We start from the raw sequence: 17937 nt of genomic DNA, 5'->3' as shown, positions 1-17937 counted from the left end.
AATTTTTTTAAAAAAATTTATTTTATCTTTAGGAATAGGAAAAGTAATTGACTTTCACATGTTGATCTTGTATTCATCAATCTTTGCACAAATGTTCATTGAAAGTTATTTTCTGTCTCTGGTGTGTACATACAGAGTTTATGCTTCAGCTTTCTCTCCACTAAGTCTGATGTAACATAATTTTGTAGGGTCTATTTTGAATCAGCTTGAGGAAGTTCCCACTTTTCCTTGTGTTTATTATGAAGGGAGTTGTTGGATTTTATCAAGTGCTTCTTATGCATATATTAATAGGACCATAAGGATTTCTTTTTCATCCATTGATGTGTTGGTATAGAATTATATTAATTTTAAAACAGTAGACCAGTCTATATTACTGGGATAATAGACATCTGAGCAATTGAAAGATATATTATTATGTTTTATTTCACAGTATTTTGTTGAAGGATTTTTCTCTCTGCTTCTAAGAAAAAAAATGAAGTTTTCTTGTAATGTCTTTGAATTTAATATTAACATTATGCTAGCTTCATATAATGAATGAGTCAGAAAGAATTGATTTGCTTCAATTCTAGAGAAGTGGTCTAATTTATTTTTTTTGACATTTGAAGGTATTCACCAGTGAACCTATCTGTTCTTAGTACTTTCTGTTTTGAAAGGTTATTATAATCTAGATTTTTTTTTGAAAGTTGGTATTTTTTTCTTGTGTGAAATTTGCAAATAGTGTTTTTCATGCATTGATTCATTTCATGTGTCAATAAATAGAATTGGCTTTATTATTTATTATCTATTTAATCTTCATGCATCAGTTGTGGCGTGTCCTCTTTATTTCTCATGTTAGCAATTTGCATCTTATTCATTTATTTTCTTATTTTGGCTAGAAGTCTGATCTTTAAAAGAAATCATCATTTATTTTATTAATTTTTCTCTTGATAATTTTGTTTTCAGTTTCATTGCTTTCTCTTAATTTTTTCTTCTAATATTGAATTCATTCTTTGTGGTTGCTCCTCCTTTTTTCTTTCTTTCTTTCTTTTTTTTTTTTTTTTACTCATTTTGTTTGTTTGTTGTAGGGCTTGAATTCAGAGTCTGGATGCTGTCCTGAACCTCTTTGTGCTCAAGGATAGCCCTCTACCACTTGAGCACCACTTCTGGTTTTTGAGTGGTTAATTGGAGATAAGAGTCTTACAGACTTTTCTACCTGAGCTGGCTTTGAACTTTGATCCTCACATCTCAACTTCCTGAATAGTTAGAATCACAGGCTTGACCTACTGCTTTCCTCACTGGTTTCCTAAGGTGAAATCTTAGATGTTTGATTCTAAGTCTTTCTTTTTTCTTCTGTTAGTCCTAGGGCTTGAACTCAAGGCCTGGGGACTGTCTCTGAGCTAGAACCCTACCACTTAGGCCCCAGTTCCACTTCTAGGTTTTTGGTGATTAGTTGGATGTAAAGTTTCACTGACTTTCCTGTTCAGGCTGGCCTCAGACTGACTCCCCCCCTTTCTCTCTCTCTCTCTCTCTCTCTCTCTCTCTCTGTCTCTCTGTCTCTCTGTCTCTCTCTCTCTCTCTCTCTCTCTCTCTCTCTCTCTCTGTCTCTCTCTGTCTCTCTCTGTCTCTCTCTCATATATATGTGTGTGTATGTGTGTGATATGCTGATATGCATATTTTTGTGTTCTTTTTTTTGGCCAATCCTGGGCTAGAGCTCTACCACTTGAGCAACATCACCACTTCCCTTCCGGCCTTTTCTATGTATGTGGTACTGAGGAATCGGAACCCTGGCCTTCATGCATGCTAGGCAAGGACTCTACCAAACTCTCAGCCCTATATGCATATTTTTTACTAGGATATATATCCTTTTTAAAAATGATTGTAGGACATATTTTGTCTCTGAATTTTTAATACATAGTACAAATATTTTCCCTATGTTATCATTTACCTTTCGATTTCTTAATAACTATTACATTTTTTTTTTCTGCAGTTGGGGCTTGAACTCTGGGCTTGGCTATTGCCCTACTATTGAACCACAGCACTACTTTCTGTTTTCTAGTGGTTAATTGGACATAAGAGTCTCATGGCCTTTAGTGCCCAGGCTGGCTTTGAACAAGATCCTCAGATCTCAGCCTCCTGAATAGCTAGGATTACAGGCGTGAGCCACTGTGCCCAGCAACATTATTTTTTTGCTACTCCTGGAACTTGAACTGAAGGCTTAAACACTGTTTCTGAGCTTTATACTTACTCAAGCTTAGCACTCTACCACTTTGAGCCACTGCTCTACTTCAGTTTCCTGCTGGTTTATTGGAGATTACAGTCTCAGGGACTTTCCTGCCTGGCCTGGCTTTGAACTTCAGTCCTGACATCTCAGCCTCCTCAGAAGTTAGGATTACAGGAGTGTGCCATCAGTACACTTCAAACCTATCAACTCTGGTATCATGTGAATTGGTTCTAGGATTTCCTGTGGATACCAGAATTTCTGGGTACAAGTCCCTCATTTAAAAGGACACAGGATTTTCATATAACCTGTTCACTCCTCCATATTGTAAGTCAATTCTGGATCACTGTCATTCTAGATCACTGTGTAAATCCTTAGTAAATATTTGTTATACTATATTGCTGGCTTAGATAGAGAATGATGACAAGAAAACTTTTCCCTGCTACCTAGGAGGTGGAGATTGAGAAAATTGATGTTTAAGGACAGCTCAGGATTAGAAAGTGAGACTGCATCTCAACAATTAAGTTGTGTATTTTGGTACAAATCTGTGTTCCTCACTCAGGAGCATTTGTAATAAGATTGCAGTTTAAGCCCAGCCCTGTGCAAACACATAAAAACTCCTATCTCAAAAATAACTAAAGCAAAAAAGGACTAAGGGTGTGGCTCTACTGGAAGAGCCAAGTAAGGATTAGGCCCTGAGTTCTAACCCCAAAACCACCTAAGTAATATAAAACAAAGAGAAAAAACATGTAGTGTTCATTGTAGATGTGATTTTTTTTTCCATGGGTTGTTGGACTTGAATTCTGCTTGAGTGCCATCCCTGAGCTCTTCAGCTCAAGGCTACTGCCCTACCCTTGAGCCAAGCCCCACTTCCCAATTTCTAGAAGTTAATTGGGGATAAGAGTCTCAGGTCCTTTTGTGCCCAGGCTGGCTTTTGAACCTTGATCCTCAGATCTCAGCCTCCTGAGTAGCTAGGATTACAGGCATGAACCACCATGCCCGGCAAATGATATGTTTTAAAAAATACTTCCAGTCTGAGGTTGACTCCATGAGCATTCAACCCATGAAAACAGGGACAGCTGTGTATTTATTGTTACTAATATGCCACGTGGTGCTTTTGCTACACTTCACACATTTTAGTAAGTTGTATTTTCATTCCCATTTACCTTAAAATATTTTCATGTTTATCCTTGAATTTTTGTGTTTTATAGAAATGTTTTTAATTTTCAAGTCTTGGAATTTCCCAGCTATCTTTGTGTATTGATTTCTAGTTCAGTTCTACTGCAGTCTGAATAGACATGACCATTTCTAAAGGCTGAGAGGCCCGGGTATGGTGTATGTAACACTGTTTAGTGATAGTATTGATGTATATCTCTATGATTGGAAGCGGGTGGGTACATTGCCGATGAGTGGTAGCCACCTTTCTTTCATCCTGTAGGGAGAGTTAAGAGATGTGTTTGATATTGAAGCCTTTAGGTGTTCATGATCATAGGACATGGCCACTACTGAAGCTTGTAAGATTCTTAAATCTACCAGCATAGCAGTAAGGGGAATCTGTGGAAAATTATAGGCATTTGAATTGAAATATGGCTAAGCAGTCTTGAGATAGAACACATTAAATAGCTGTTTAATAAAATGTCTGTGCCATGATAAATATGTTCTATAACTTTGACTTTCTATATGGTAACCACTAATTATGTATGTCTATTATCTACTGAACACTTAAAGTGAATGATAAATCTAGTATGGCTGCAGGACAACCCGCAGTTTTTGGTTTTGTTTTATTGTTGTTGTGGGGTTTGAACTTGGGACCTGGATGCTGTCCCTGAGTTAGCTCTTTTGATCAGGGCTTGTGCTACAGTACACTTTAGGTTTTCTAGTGGCTAATAGGAGATAAGAGTCTCAAGATTTTCCTGCCAGTGCCGGCTTAGAACGGTGATCCTCAGATCTTAGCCTCCTGAGTAGCTAGCACTAGAGGCATGAACTACCAGCACCTGACTTATTATATGGCTCAGCAACTCAAATAAGAAGCAAGCAGTGGTTGATAAAGGATTTACAGGATGGATGTGATAAAATAAGTAAATAAAGTGTTAAATGTTTGGCATGCTTGCTAGGGAGAGTATGAAGTGGTACATTGTAGGTTTAGGTTTGGTGAGGAAGGAAAAGGAAGTAAAGCCACAATGGGGTAGTGATAAGTAAATGGGTACAGGTCAAGGAAGTATTGGTAATAAGTTCTTAAAGGATTAAATTGATGCTGGAAATGGAGTAAGCTGTGTTATGGAAAGATAAGCCAAGAGTGTATTTTTAGAGTGTCTACCTACTTGGTAAATTCACTTTGGAAAAACAAAATTGATAAAATCGTAAATCAATGAATATTCTGGAATGTCTTGGAACTTTGGTTCTACTAAGTTTAAAATCCATGGGTGAAAAGAATCATCTCAGGATAAGATGGGGATAGTTTAAAGTATGGCTGGAAGAGAAATGAGTCAGTGAAAGCAAGGGGAGAGAGGGAAGAAGGATTGCCAAATAGTTTTGACAAAAGGGTCTCCAACTTCCCTGGCAAACACAGTGGGGATTTAGAAGAAATCTGGTGCAAGAAGGTTATAATTTTAGCAGCTCTGTATTTTTCTGATTTGGGTAGGCATTTGCCTGTCTGATCTTATCTTTATAATCTTTGTTTTACTAGTGCCAGACCTATTTGGATACTAACATGTTTGCTCAGTAAATGCTAGACAAACATGAAACTGTTCCCCTTTTGTGGTATTCTAGAATAAAGAACCTTGTTACATACTTCTTAAAGTGATATGAAAACTACAAAAAGGAACTATTACTTTAGCATAATTATATTTTCAAGGTATAAAATTAATCCAGCTGTAATTAAACATTTATGTTGAGCAGGTTGTGATAGGATATACAGTATCTAAATGTGAGCTGGTGGGTGGTAGTTCCTTGATAGATTACTAAGGGTATTTGAGATATTTGGTGGGCTATTTCTTCATTAGTAGCAATTGGTGAAAGAATTGTTCAAGAGAAACTTACTAAAAGTCAGTTCTTTGACATCTGATGAGTTTGGTTTTTCTTTTGAGTGGAATATTAGTTTTTGAGTTAAATTCTATAGCATATTGGTTTGGGGGGGCAGGATATGTAAAGAAAAGCAATTTATGATAAATAAGTTGAAGATGCATGTTATGCAGGTACTCTGCCACTTGTTCTATACTTGTAGCCTTTTTTTGTGTGATGGTTATTTTTTAGAGTGGATTGCTTTCTGTGTAGTCACATGTCTGGGTTGTGATCTTTTTTTCAGGCTTCTTGTAGTAGATTAATAAGTTGGTGCCACCATACCCCGTTTATTGCCATTGAAATCGAGTGTCATGAACTTTATTTTTTTTTTTAAATTGGGGCTAGCCTATAGCTGTAATTCTTCTAATCTCAACCTCCCACACAGCTGGGATGACAGGTCCATGCCCTATGCCCAGCAATGGTTGAGGAGGAAGTGTTTCTCCAGTTTCCCCCGAATTGTGATCTTCCTGATCTCAGCCTCCCAGGTAGCTAGGATTACAAGTGTGCACCTCCAGCATTCAGCTGGTACCATTGTGCTTTAAGCTATTATTAAAAGACTCAAAGAAATTTAAAGTGAAAAAGTTCAGATAACCCAGGATTTATTATTGAAAAAGGATAACATTTGCTTATAGATTTATTATAGCTTAAGGGTACAGTGTTTATGAAATCACATGGCCAAAATCCTCTCCTGAAAAACTCTAGATATTACAAGTGCTCTAAAAAAGTCTGTTTCTTTTTTGTTTAAATATATTTAAATATAGAAGTACTTTCCATTGTGTTGTAATTGCTTGGAATATTCAGTATAGTAACATGCTGTATAGGTTTGTAGCCTAGGAGTGGTAAACAGTTTAAGCTTGTATAAGTACATACACTTTAAACAGTGACAGAATTGCCTAAGAACACATTTCTTAGGATGTAAATAAGTTGTTGAGCAATAAATGACTGGCTAAATCTATTTCTGTACGCTTAATTTTTCCACTGATTATTTCTTCGGTTTTATAGCAGTAGCCCTCTTTATTTTATTTGCCGTATTTAAGTCATTATTTTATACTCTTTTAAGTCTTGTCTTTTGTTTTTTTTCTTCAAAATTTCTTGATGTTGTATTTCTATGTAAAGTTTAGAATTTCTCAATTTTCACAGAAACCACTACTGGAATTTTTTTTGAAATTGCAGTTATATTGAAGTTATGTGGCAATCTGGAGAGAACTCAGTTCTTATTTGAATTTTCTAGGTATCCTTCCATTACTTTATCTTATCTTTCTCTAGCTTGCTTTCTCTCTACTCCATTTTGTAGTTTTTAAATACATTTTATTGTAATTAATCGAAGGGTTACATTATATTGCCAGACAGAAAGTGTATTACTTAAACACCGCTACTCCTTCTCATGTCTTTGTCCCCTTTTCCCTCCCCCCATCCTTTGCCCTCATCTTGTTTTCCCGCCTTCCCTATCCTATTTCAAATAAAAAATTAACATATACACAATATATCAGATACCAAGGTAAGATACTGTAAGAATATGAGATAACCAAGGGACAACAAAAGAGATGAGAAATAACATAGTACATTAACAACAACAATCACACATTATATGGGTCTTGTTTCTATATCCTGGAGGTCCTTAAAAATATGGAACACTTCATGAATTTGTGTGTCATCCTTGCGCTGGAGCCATGCTAATCTTCTCTTTTATCATTCCAATTTTAGTATATGTGCTACCGAAGCGAGTACTGTAGTTTGTTTTGCAGACATTTTTTTTTTAAATAATAGAACCCTATAAATTATCAGTGACATCTTCAAAAAAAGCTTATTATCTAGTCAGGCGCTGTGGCTCACACCTGTAATTCTACCTACTCAGGAGGCTGAGATTTGAGGATGAAGTTCAAAGCCAGCCTGGTACAAAAGGACCTGAGACTCTTATCTCCAATTAACCTCTAGAAAAGGGGAAGTGGGACTTGGTTCAAGGGTAGGACAGTAGCCAGTAGCCTAGAGCTGAAGAGCTCAGGAACAGTACCCAGGCTGAGTTCGAGCCATATGACCCACAAAAACTAAAAAAAAAATACAGTGGACTTTGTATACTGACAATGCACCAACCCTGATGAAAGTTTTTCTTCCATTAGTTTGTACTCATCATATTATCATGGAATGAGTATTATTTTTCCTTCTCTTTCAAATGTTGCCCTTTTAATTTTTCTTGCCTTAGGTACTAATTAGAACCTATAATATTGTTCAGTAAAAGTAGATCTTCGTTTTCCTCCATCTTGTTTTTCTGTATTTATTCATTTATTTTTATATTAAATATTTTTTGTGATTAATAGAACGGTTACATTATATTCACCAGATAGAAGGTGCATAACTTCACAAACATTGATACCCTCTCTTATGACATGGTCCCCATTTCCCTCCCACTCTCCCCGGACTTATTTTGATTTCCCCCCTTCCTATCCAATTTCAAATAACCAATTAAGCACACATAAAATATATCAGATAACAAGGTGAAAAATTGTAACAATATGAGATAACCAAGGGATGGCAAAAGAGATGAGAGATAACATAGTACATTAAGAACAACAGTCATTCATTCTATGGCTTTTGTTTCCTTATCCTGGAGCTCCTTACATTTAGTGTCATACTATTTGGCCTAATGTCTCTAGATTTTGTTCTATTGTAAATCTCTGCTAGGAGAGCCCAAGGTTCCTACTGATTATGACAAATAAGGGAGACTATTAACCACTAGATAACCAGAAGTAGCACTCTGGCTCAAGGAGTAAGGCTGTAGCCTTGAGCTGAAGAACTCAGGGATAGATAGCACCCAGGCCCAGAGGCCAAGCCCCATGACCGACAAAAAAAGATACAAGTTTCACTTACTTTCCAGTTCTACATTTCACTTTTACAACAATTTACAAGTCTTGGGGCCAGGAGTTTGGCCTATTGGTAGAGTGCTTGCCGAGCATACACGAAGACCTAGGTTTGATTCTTCAATACCACATACATAGAAAAAGCCAGAAGTGGTGCTGAGGCTCAAGTGGTAGGGCTCGAACCTTGAAAAAGCCCCAGGATAGAAAGTCTTGGTAAAATTACATTGCCTGTTTGGCAGTTTTGTTTGTTTTTAGTTTTTATTGGTCTAAGGTTTTTATGGGTTTTTGTTTTGTTGTTTTGTTTTTTTGTGGCTTGTACCTGGGCCACAAGGGCCTGTGGTTGAATGTAGGGCCTCTTGCTTGGCTGATATTCAATCACTTGATCTTTGCCTTCAGTATTTTGCTGGTATTTGGAAGCTGAGTCTCATGGACTTTTCTGGCTTTTTTTTTTTTTTTGCCAGCCCTGGGTCCTGAACTCAGGGCTTAGGCACTGTCCTTGGATACTTTTTGCTTAAGACTAGCATTCTGCCACTTGAGCCCAGTGCTCAAGTGCATGCCAGGTGAGCACTCTACCATTAGGCAATACTCCCAACCCCGACCTTCCTGGCTTGAAGACTGGCTTAAAGTCTTTATCCTTCAGATCAAAACGTCTTAAGTAGCTAGGATCACAGGCATAAGCTACCAGTTCCAGGCTTGTTGCCAGTGAATTTTGTTTTCTTTTTCTTTTTCTCCTAGTTTTCATTTGTGTACATTTAACGAGTTGTTTTTGTTTTTTCATTTTTGAATACTTTTCATTATAAAAACTGGAAGCTTCTATATGAATAGATTAACAAACTATGTCTAATAGATTAACAAACTATGAGGATTTCTTTCAAAGAGGAAAGAGGATTCATCCTTTCTTAGATATAGCATAGAATGTTGCAACATTTATTTAGTCAGGTACTGAAGTGAAACAAGAATGATTTAAAGCCATGTTTATATATGGTTGGTCCTCTCATAGAGTTTGGGTTTCCAGGCCTTCATTTGAGAGGCATCCTGTCCTAAAAGGCTGATAGAATATTTGCTGATGTTTTTATACTTTGACAATGACCTCTCAGTCTGACTTGAATCACCAAATATTCTCATGGAAGATGGATGGGTAAAAGTAATTTCTTTTTTTTTCTTCCTTAGGTCTTCATTTTATTACAGAAGTTATTAGAGCGATGTGAACCATATTAAAATGAGATAAATATCTTTTTCCTCTTTATCTTTTAAGAGGTAGTATCCCATGAATGTAAGCATAGGGGTAAAAGTAATTTCATCTTCACATTTGGAATCTTGGGATTGCTTGGCCTGTTTGCCTGAGCATCTCTAGATTCTTTTCAACATGTATTTGTTTTTATCTTTTTGCTTCTCAAAAGAACTTAGTTTCTTTCAGCTATTCAGAAACATTAAGTACTTGGGATGGATGGATGGATGGATGGATGGATGGATGGATAGATGAATGGATGGGTAGGTACCACTCTTGTGTCTTGTGGCCCTTGCTCAAATTATTCACATTTAGATTTCATCAGTGAAGATGTGCTTTCTAGGTCTGGTTCAGTACAGCTACTCCTTAAGTTATCCTTTGATATTATTTAAGTAAACCCTAAACTGTAAATAAATATAAGTACTCTAAGTAAAAGATTTAAAAAACATATATCTTACCTACGTAACATGATAGCTTATCTATATAATACACATTGTTTGACTTCATAATTTTTATGGCTGCCTGGGAGCTCTGGCTTATGGCTACTGTCAGAATCATACCTTACTGTATATCACTAATTTAGATTCAAAATTCAAAACTTGAAGTGTGGTTTCTGTTAAATGTATTATCCTTTTTTTGTTGTTGTTTTTTCTTTGCCAGTCCTGGGCTTGGGCTCAGGGCCTGAGCACTGTCCTTGGAGTTTCTCAAGGCTAGCACTCTACCAATTGAGTCTCAGCACCACTTCCAGCTTTTTTTTATGTATGTGGTACCGAGGAATCGAACCCGGGTATTCGAGCATGCTAGGCAAGCACTCTACCACAAGGCCAAACTCCCGGCCCCTGTATTATCCTTTTTTTTTTGTACCATTCTAAAGTAGGGGAAGCTTAAGTCAAACCATCACAAGTCAAGAACTGTCTTTATTCATTTTGTGTTAAGGGTCTGTGTGTCTGATTACTTAACAGACCACATGCAGTTTCAGGTATAATTTGTTAATCTATTAGGCAGGGCATTCATTCAATGATCTGCCCAAATTTGTGAATTTTGTCTTCTCCAGTTTGTTTCTTATGATAAACCTCATTGTGAAAATGCTAAATAAAAACCTGCAACTTTGTTCATTTGAACAGCACAATAAAATCTCATGCTGCCCCATATGTGCTGGTAGAAATAGTAAATGTTCTTTATCTAGCATATTCATACCATATATATTGTTTGCCCAATAGACAACTAAAAAGATTTAGATGCACAAAACTAGTGATATTAGCAATTAAGTATATTAAAAGTAGCAAATGCTTCCCTTAAATTAAGTGAAAAGCTCTTGACTTAATAAGAAAACAAACAAAAAAATATGAGCTTGCTAAGATCTGTGTGAATAATGAGCCATTTATCCATGAATTTTGTTATGCTGTTGCTCCTCAGACTACAAAAGATACAGTTCATAAGTATTTATAGTTAAGATGTAAAAGACATCAAATTAATAGGATGGGATCATCCACGGTTTCAAACGTTTGATGGGAATCTTCTGATTTTTTCTGTCTTCAGTATCTGTCACCTTATTCTTTGTTACCATAGTCATCTTTCTCTGATTCTGGGAAATCTTTTCATAGGTTTTTAGCAGCATTGAATTTCATTTTTTATTTTGAATACATCAATTTTTGTAATACCAGGGTTTGAACTCTGAGATACTCCAACTATTTTTGCTTTATTTTTCAGATATGGTTTACTGTTTTGCATCAAAGTACAATCTTCCTGACTGCTATCTCCCAAATAGCTGAGATTATAGGAGTGTGCTACCACTCTTAACTGGCCAAAACTGTATCATAGAATACATGTTAGAAGAAAGCACTATGATAGAGGCCAAGTCATATGGGGGAACCTTGGGGTACAAATAGACTTGTGGAAATCTTTAGTGTTTTGGCGTAGACTTCTTTAGTGTTTTTACGGATGTGTGACTAGAACTTATGATGACAGCTCTGCAGCAGACTTCTCATCCTACCTAGAATTGTGAGGCTTGTTTAAATTTGAAGTGTTGTATATGGCAGGAGCTTATGATCGTTTTCTAAATTATTTCAAATCTTCACATTACTTCTAAATTGAATTTTGAATATTGTTTTATAAATATTGACTATATCTTGCCTGTTACCTCTTTCCATTTAAGATCAGTAATCAGACCTCTTTTGTTAATAGGTCAATTATTCAACATTGTGTGATAGTGTATAATTCTTAAACGTCTGCAATAAAGTGGCAATGTCTCGAGAACCCACCCCACCTCTGCCTGGAGATATGTCTACTGGTCCTATTGCAGAAAGCTGGTGTTATACACAGGTACATGTGTTTAAAATGCATTACTTTATCTCACTTGAAATTTTTATTAAGAATATTGTTGTGAACTCCTGGCATTAGAAGGATTTATTAGAAGGATTTATTGCATTAGAAGGATTTATTGTAATGAATTATAGGATACTTGATGCGATTACCTAAAAACATAGGCATCATTATTATAAAAAGTGACTTTCTGAATCTCTTAGGTAAAAGTAGTAAAATTTTCCTACATGTGGACCATTAATAACTTCAGTTTTTGCCGAGAAGAAATGGGTGAAGTGTTAAAAAGTTCAACATTTTCATCTGGTCCAAGTGACAAAATGAAATGGTAAGATTTTTGTTTCTTTGGGGTGATAATTTCATTTATAACTTAATAATCAGGTGTTATAGTTGGTTTGTTGTTATTGTTGCTCTTTCAGTGTGCTGATATTAGTATGATTTTACAATGGTAATATGTCCCTAATAATATAGAGACTTATGAAGAACTGCGGGATATTTGAAAAGCTTATTTATGATATTAGCAGATGATCTCAGTATTGCTTCTTTTTTTTGTATTCTTTAAGTATTATATTCTTCCAAGTGAGCCTATTGTTTTATTTTAGGTGCCTGAGGGTAAATCCAAAGGGATTAGATGATGAAAGTAAAGACTACTTGTCCTTATATTTGCTTTTAGTCAGCTGCCCCAAAAGTGAAGTCCGAGCAAAATTCAAATTTTCTCTTCTGAATGCTAAGAGGGAGGAAACAAAAGCAATGGGTAAGTGATTTGCAAATTGATGTTAGCTAGAAAGCTGAAGGCTCCCAGGCATGCTTATACTTAAACACTTAACTTGGCCTTTTTCATTTTAAATTTCAGTGGCAGTCTGTGTTCTATTTTAGCAAGTCTTACACTGTAGAAGACATATAAGTTAAAATAATACTAAATTTTTTCTTAGATCTTGAAATGACATTATACTTGGTATTTGCAAAAAATAGCTGCTGTTAGGACAAGATACCTGGCTTTGAATAATGTGCTTAAGAACTATTAATCTTGTCCTTTGACTTATTTGTCACACAATAAATTCTGGAAAAGATGCATAGGAGAAGGAATATCCCAATATCTTGGCAATAGAAGTTTTTGAACAGTAAACCCAATACTGACTGAAAAAAAGATGTTTTTCTTAGACTCATAGACTATTAAATTCAGGCTAGAATTTATAGTTATAGCTCTAGTTGAAATGCTGTTGCCTGTAGCCACATAATAGAAAACTATCAAAAGATACATATATATATATATTAAATAAGATAGTATGTCATGAACTGCCATACTGAATTCTTAATACTTTTTAGAACTAAATCACAGAATCAAGTAGCTTTATTGTAACAATAACACACTTTAAAATATGTTATTGATGAACTTACTTGTATTTTTTACCTTGTCTGATGCTTAAGATAGTAGAGAATTTCAGTCAGATCACTGGATTTCTACCTCCACTTTTTATATGTTAAAAGATGATGATTAATTTCAATAGAGAATCTGTTTCATGGTTATTACAATTATGGAAGCATTTACTTCTAAGATGTCCTTAAAGGCTTTGATAAATTACCCTAAAAACATGTTTTAAACTTTCATGAAAGGTTTTTGTTTTTTTCAATTTAAGGGATGAGAAGAGTATATTTAAAGACTCAGGAAGCCAGGTGTGGTGGATCACACTTGTAATCCTAGCTACTCAGGAGGCAGAGATCTGAGGATTTTGGTTCAAAGCCAGCCCAGGCACTGAACATCATGAGACTCTTATCTCTAGGAAATGGGAAGTGGGGCTTAGGCTCCAGAGGTAGGATGGTAGCCTTGAGCTGAAGGGCTCAGGGGCAGCACATGGGCCCAGAGTTCAAGCCCCATGACCCACAAAAAAAAAAAAAAAAAAGACTCAGGAATGACTGATAGTTCTTTTTGTGTGCCAGTCCTGAGGCTTGAATTCAGGCCATAGGTGCCAACTCTTGGCATTTGAGCTAGCACTTAAGTCACGGCTCCATTTCCGCCTGTTTGTTGGTTAATAGCAAAGAAGAATCTCATGGACTTTTCTGCTTTTGCTGGCTTTGAACTGTGATCCTCAGATTTCAGCCTTGTAAAACTAGGATTATAGGAGAGAGCCACCAATATCCAACTGACTAGGGGCTTTATTAGCTTATTTGCTGGTTTGGGGGTTTTCTGTAGTTGAGTAAAACTTAAATAGGTAAGATGTTTGTTAGGAATACTTAAAAGTTATCTTGGTGATTTGGAACATACATTTTAAAGGAAGAAACTGGAAATGAGAGGTACATTTCAACCTGAGGTCTATCCAGATATTAAATAATGAGTACTTTCTCAAGGCTAGAGGACCTGAGACTCTTTTTTTTTTTTTTTTTTTTTTTTTTTTTTTTTTTTTTGCCAGTCCTGGGCTTGAGCTCAGGGCCTGAGCACTCCCAACAATTCCACTACTTGGCATTTACCCAACCATCCAGAAACAAGGGCATACTAAATCCACTAGCACAACAATGTTCATTGCAGCACTATTCACCATAGCAAAGATATGGAACCAACCTAGATGTCCCTCAGTTGATGAGTGGATCAACAAGTTGTGGTATTTGTACACAATGGAATTCTATGCTGCTGTCAGAAAAAATGACATCGCCCCATTTGTTAGGAAATGGAAAGACTTAGAAAAAATCATATTAAGTGAAGTAAGCCAGACTCAAAGGAACTTAGGCTCAATGGTTTCCCTCATTCGTCATAATCAGTAGAAACCTTGGGCTCTAGTAGCAGAGATCTGCAATAGAGCAAAATCTTGATACATAAGGCCATATAGTATAAAGCTAATTGAAAGGACCTCCAGGATGTTGAAACAAAAGCCATATAAGGAATGATTGTTGTCCTTAATGTACTATGTTTTCTCTCATCTCCTTTGCTGTCCCTTGGTTATCTCATATTGTTACAGTATCTCACTTTGTTATCTGATATATTGAATTTACTTGTATTTGGTTATTTGAAATTTGATAGGGAAGGGGGGAAAACCAAGACGGGTAAGGGGGGTGGGAGGAGGGTAATGGGTACCAAGACATGTGAAAGGGTATCAATGTATGTGAATTAATGCACCTTCTATCTGGCAAATATCATGTAACCCTTTTACTAATTACAATAAAAAATTAAAAAAAACAAAAACAAAAACAAAAATAATGAGTACTATGTACCGTGCCTTTGTTAACATTGTGTTTTAGATTGAGACTTTTCAAAATCATTCTCTTGCCTACTAGATTTAATCTGGCTTTTCTTAAGAAATCTAGAATTTTTAAAATTGAGCTCACCGATAAAGTGATCTCATGGCTAAAATTTCAGTAGCAACATAGGTAATCTGTTTCTTCCTCATTGATTTTTTAGGACTATGTTATTTATGAACATACAAAATTTTATAATGTGCAAACCAAGTACTATTTTTTAATATTTATTTAAAATGTGTTATCATTAAGAAAAATGTCTCCTGGATACTTGTTTTATTTAAACTTCTCTTTCCCATCAGAAAGCCAAAGAGCATATCGATTTGTGCAAGGAAAAGACTGGGGATTTAAAAAATTCATTAGAAGGGATTTTTTGCTTGATGAAGCTAATGGTCTTTTACCAGATGACAAGCTTACTTTATTTTGTGAGGTGGGTATATATATATATATATGTGTGTGTGTGTGTGTGTGTGTGTGTGTGTGTGTGTATTTTTAAACTATAAAGAACCCAATCATTGTACTTAATAATATGGCAGAAATGTAAACTGAATTACACATGCAATATGCTTTTAAAATTAAAGTAGTTAGTAAAGTGTCATTTAAAAATACTTGACCAGAAAAAGCTGACAAAATTAAACTTTTCTTGCAAATCAATATGGTGACCCAAACTGAAAAATGTTATCTCTAGCTATAAATTATATGTGTAGTTACACTGCCACATATTAAATCCCTTTTATTCTTGGAAAAACTAGCTGTGCTTTTTTGGGTGTGTCAACTTTTTATAAATATCTTCTTCATTCTGAATAACACTGATACAAGATGGCCAACTATTTTAGAGTTTTTATATTAAAAAGTATTACTCAAAGTTTATCAGTTTGAATCAAAAAGTACCTGAAATGATTGGGAATCCTAGTTATTTAAACAACTGGGAGGATTAATCATGAAGGTATTATAGCATTCTGAAAAGTTGATCTCACAGGATAAATTGTGCACCTTTGTTTTTACAAATATATAAAGCATATATTCATATAACTTCAGTTTGAGAGTTGTAGTATTGCTTCTACTGATAACTTGTTATTTGTCTTAATGTTTGGATTAGCTGCTGCCATTATGATCAATTAATAGTTTCATCTGAATGAATTTTTGAGAATCATCTTTGGAATCCGTTCAAGGATTGTATAAATACTGTTTCATTGAATTCCAAAATCCAAAACACTTGTTGATAGTAGGCATGTATTCTAAGTGGTACTCTAAATAATTGTTATACTAATTATAAAAAATTATCATAAAATGTAGACTCTTAGAGATTTTAGCAGCTATCTTAAATTTGAATGTGTTACTTTTTAATATGTCGTCTTACAGTTTAATGGGCCTTTAAGGAGAAACTGTAATCAGTCTTTTTCTTTTTTCTTTCTTTCTTAATGAGTCGACCTTTATAGAAGATAATTCCTATTTTAGTATTTTAATTATAATTTAAGGGAATTTTATACATGTATTATGCTGGAACCTAGACAATCAAGAATTCAGAATTAAGGCTGAAATTAAAATTAAGATTTTTTTGTTTTGTATGTTTGAAGTATGTTAAGTATCCATATGTTAGATTATACATGTTATAGTGACCCTCCAGAAGTAGAGCCAACTCTGACTTAGTCTTAAGTTGGCATTGATTACATCTATTTTTAGATCCCAAATTACACATTTGTACCCGGGGCACCATATTTAGCATAGGTGGGCAAAAAGTGCTTTTAGCAACATTATTCGTGCCCTCCATCATTTCTTCCACCCCTCTCATGGATGCCCTTCCTTTGACAGCATCTCTAGCACTGCTTGCGGAAGAGGAGGAAGCATTGCACTGCCCTACCTAAGAACTGCCTCCTCCCCCTCCCCTGCAAGTGGTGCTGTAGACAGGTAAGGCAGGTGGGTGCTACCCTTTATATACAAGACAGCTTAATCTTGCAGAGTCCATACAGTGACTGAAGTGGTGAGAGCTAGATGGCTCTGCCTCTTCTCTTCATATAATGTAGAAAACAGGAATAAACAATAAATTGAACTAGAAAACATTGTGTTAGTTCACCTTTGTGAAACCCAACAGTTTTTAAGTACCCTTAATGTTAAGTTTATGGATTCATGCCATCCAAGAAATATAGAAAAAATAATTACTTTTTAGAACACATCTTTTTTCATACTGTTATTATTTTGTTAATATATAGTAGTTTTTCTATTTTAAAGTAGTTTGTAACAGTAGGTATAAGTTGAGTTTTATTTCCTAAAAATTCCTGTCTTGGCAAAATGAAAAGCTGACTACCATATATCACCAGATTTTGTTTTAAATGGCACCTATCTGTGAAAGTCAGAAACTCTTTAAGACTCAGTAATCTAGAATACAGTGAAAAAAAATGGAATCTTAAAAGTTTGACCTTTAGAGCCATGGTAGGGAAGTGAGAGTAGTTTATTACAGAGATAGCTTATATTATTATAGCTGCAAGATTCCCTAGGTTTTAGACTATTTTGGAGAGTTCATCTTTTAAAAATTATTTTATAATTAACTTAGCTCCCATAGGCAATCTAGATTTTAGGATACTCATTTGATTAGATTGTCTTAATTTTTCATCTTCACTCTATTGTTAGGATTGAGCCAAATATGTTTTAAAAATAACTTCTGAATAAGTTAAGTTAGCAAAGAATCTCAGCCTTCTTCCTGAATTTTTAATTCTAGGTTCCATGACTAAGCCCATTTCTACTATCTATTTTGAATAATAGGAAATACTAAATTTGTATAATTGCTTTAATTATATAAATGGAGAAAGCAGTCATAAAAAATCACATGTCAATTTTTCTGGTCACTAATTCTTTGGAGCATGAATTGCTATTCACATTTGTGGTTGTTGTGGTGGTGTTAGGTAGGTTAATAATAGAAATCCTTCTGAATTATGATTGCTTAAATTATAAGTGCTTATCAGGATACAAGAAAACATAAATGTCTATACATGATAATGATACCTATATTTATCCTTTTTTTCTGTCACTTGGGTGTTATAAAATTTTTACTT

The 17937-nt window shown here is 35.1% G+C and overlaps 1 protein-coding gene and 1 non-coding gene across 3 annotated transcripts in view; one reads left to right on the top strand and one right to left on the bottom strand.

The window, feature by feature from the left end:
- The window catches only part of Spopl (speckle type BTB/POZ protein like), a 43083-nt gene that overhangs the window by 12855 nt on the left and 12291 nt on the right, over window positions 1–17937 (top strand). For both annotated transcript variants that reach the window (XM_090342872.1, XM_090342869.1), the window contains exons 2-5: window positions 11525–11662; window positions 11866–11987; window positions 12262–12413; window positions 15190–15317. In XM_090342872.1, the coding sequence (XP_090198998.1) occupies window positions 11585–11662; window positions 11866–11987; window positions 12262–12413; window positions 15190–15317 (480 nt within the window). In that variant the 5' untranslated portion in view covers window positions 11525–11584. The remainder of the gene's footprint in view (window positions 1–11524; window positions 11663–11865; window positions 11988–12261; window positions 12414–15189; window positions 15318–17937) is intronic.
- LOC150056434 (U6 spliceosomal RNA) lies at window positions 6878–6985 on the bottom strand. Its single transcript, XR_016537346.1, has one exon. It is a non-coding gene; the product is annotated as a U6 spliceosomal RNA (small nuclear RNA).

This window comes from Megascapheus bottae, chromosome 12 (genome assembly GCF_031878675.1).
Source record: "Megascapheus bottae isolate mThoBot1 chromosome 12, mThoBot2.hap1, whole genome shotgun sequence".
Classification (NCBI taxonomy): Eukaryota; Metazoa; Chordata; class Mammalia; order Rodentia; family Geomyidae; genus Megascapheus; species Megascapheus bottae.
The sequence above is the reverse complement of the archived record's forward strand: the minus strand, read 5'-3'. Positions and strand labels throughout refer to the sequence as shown.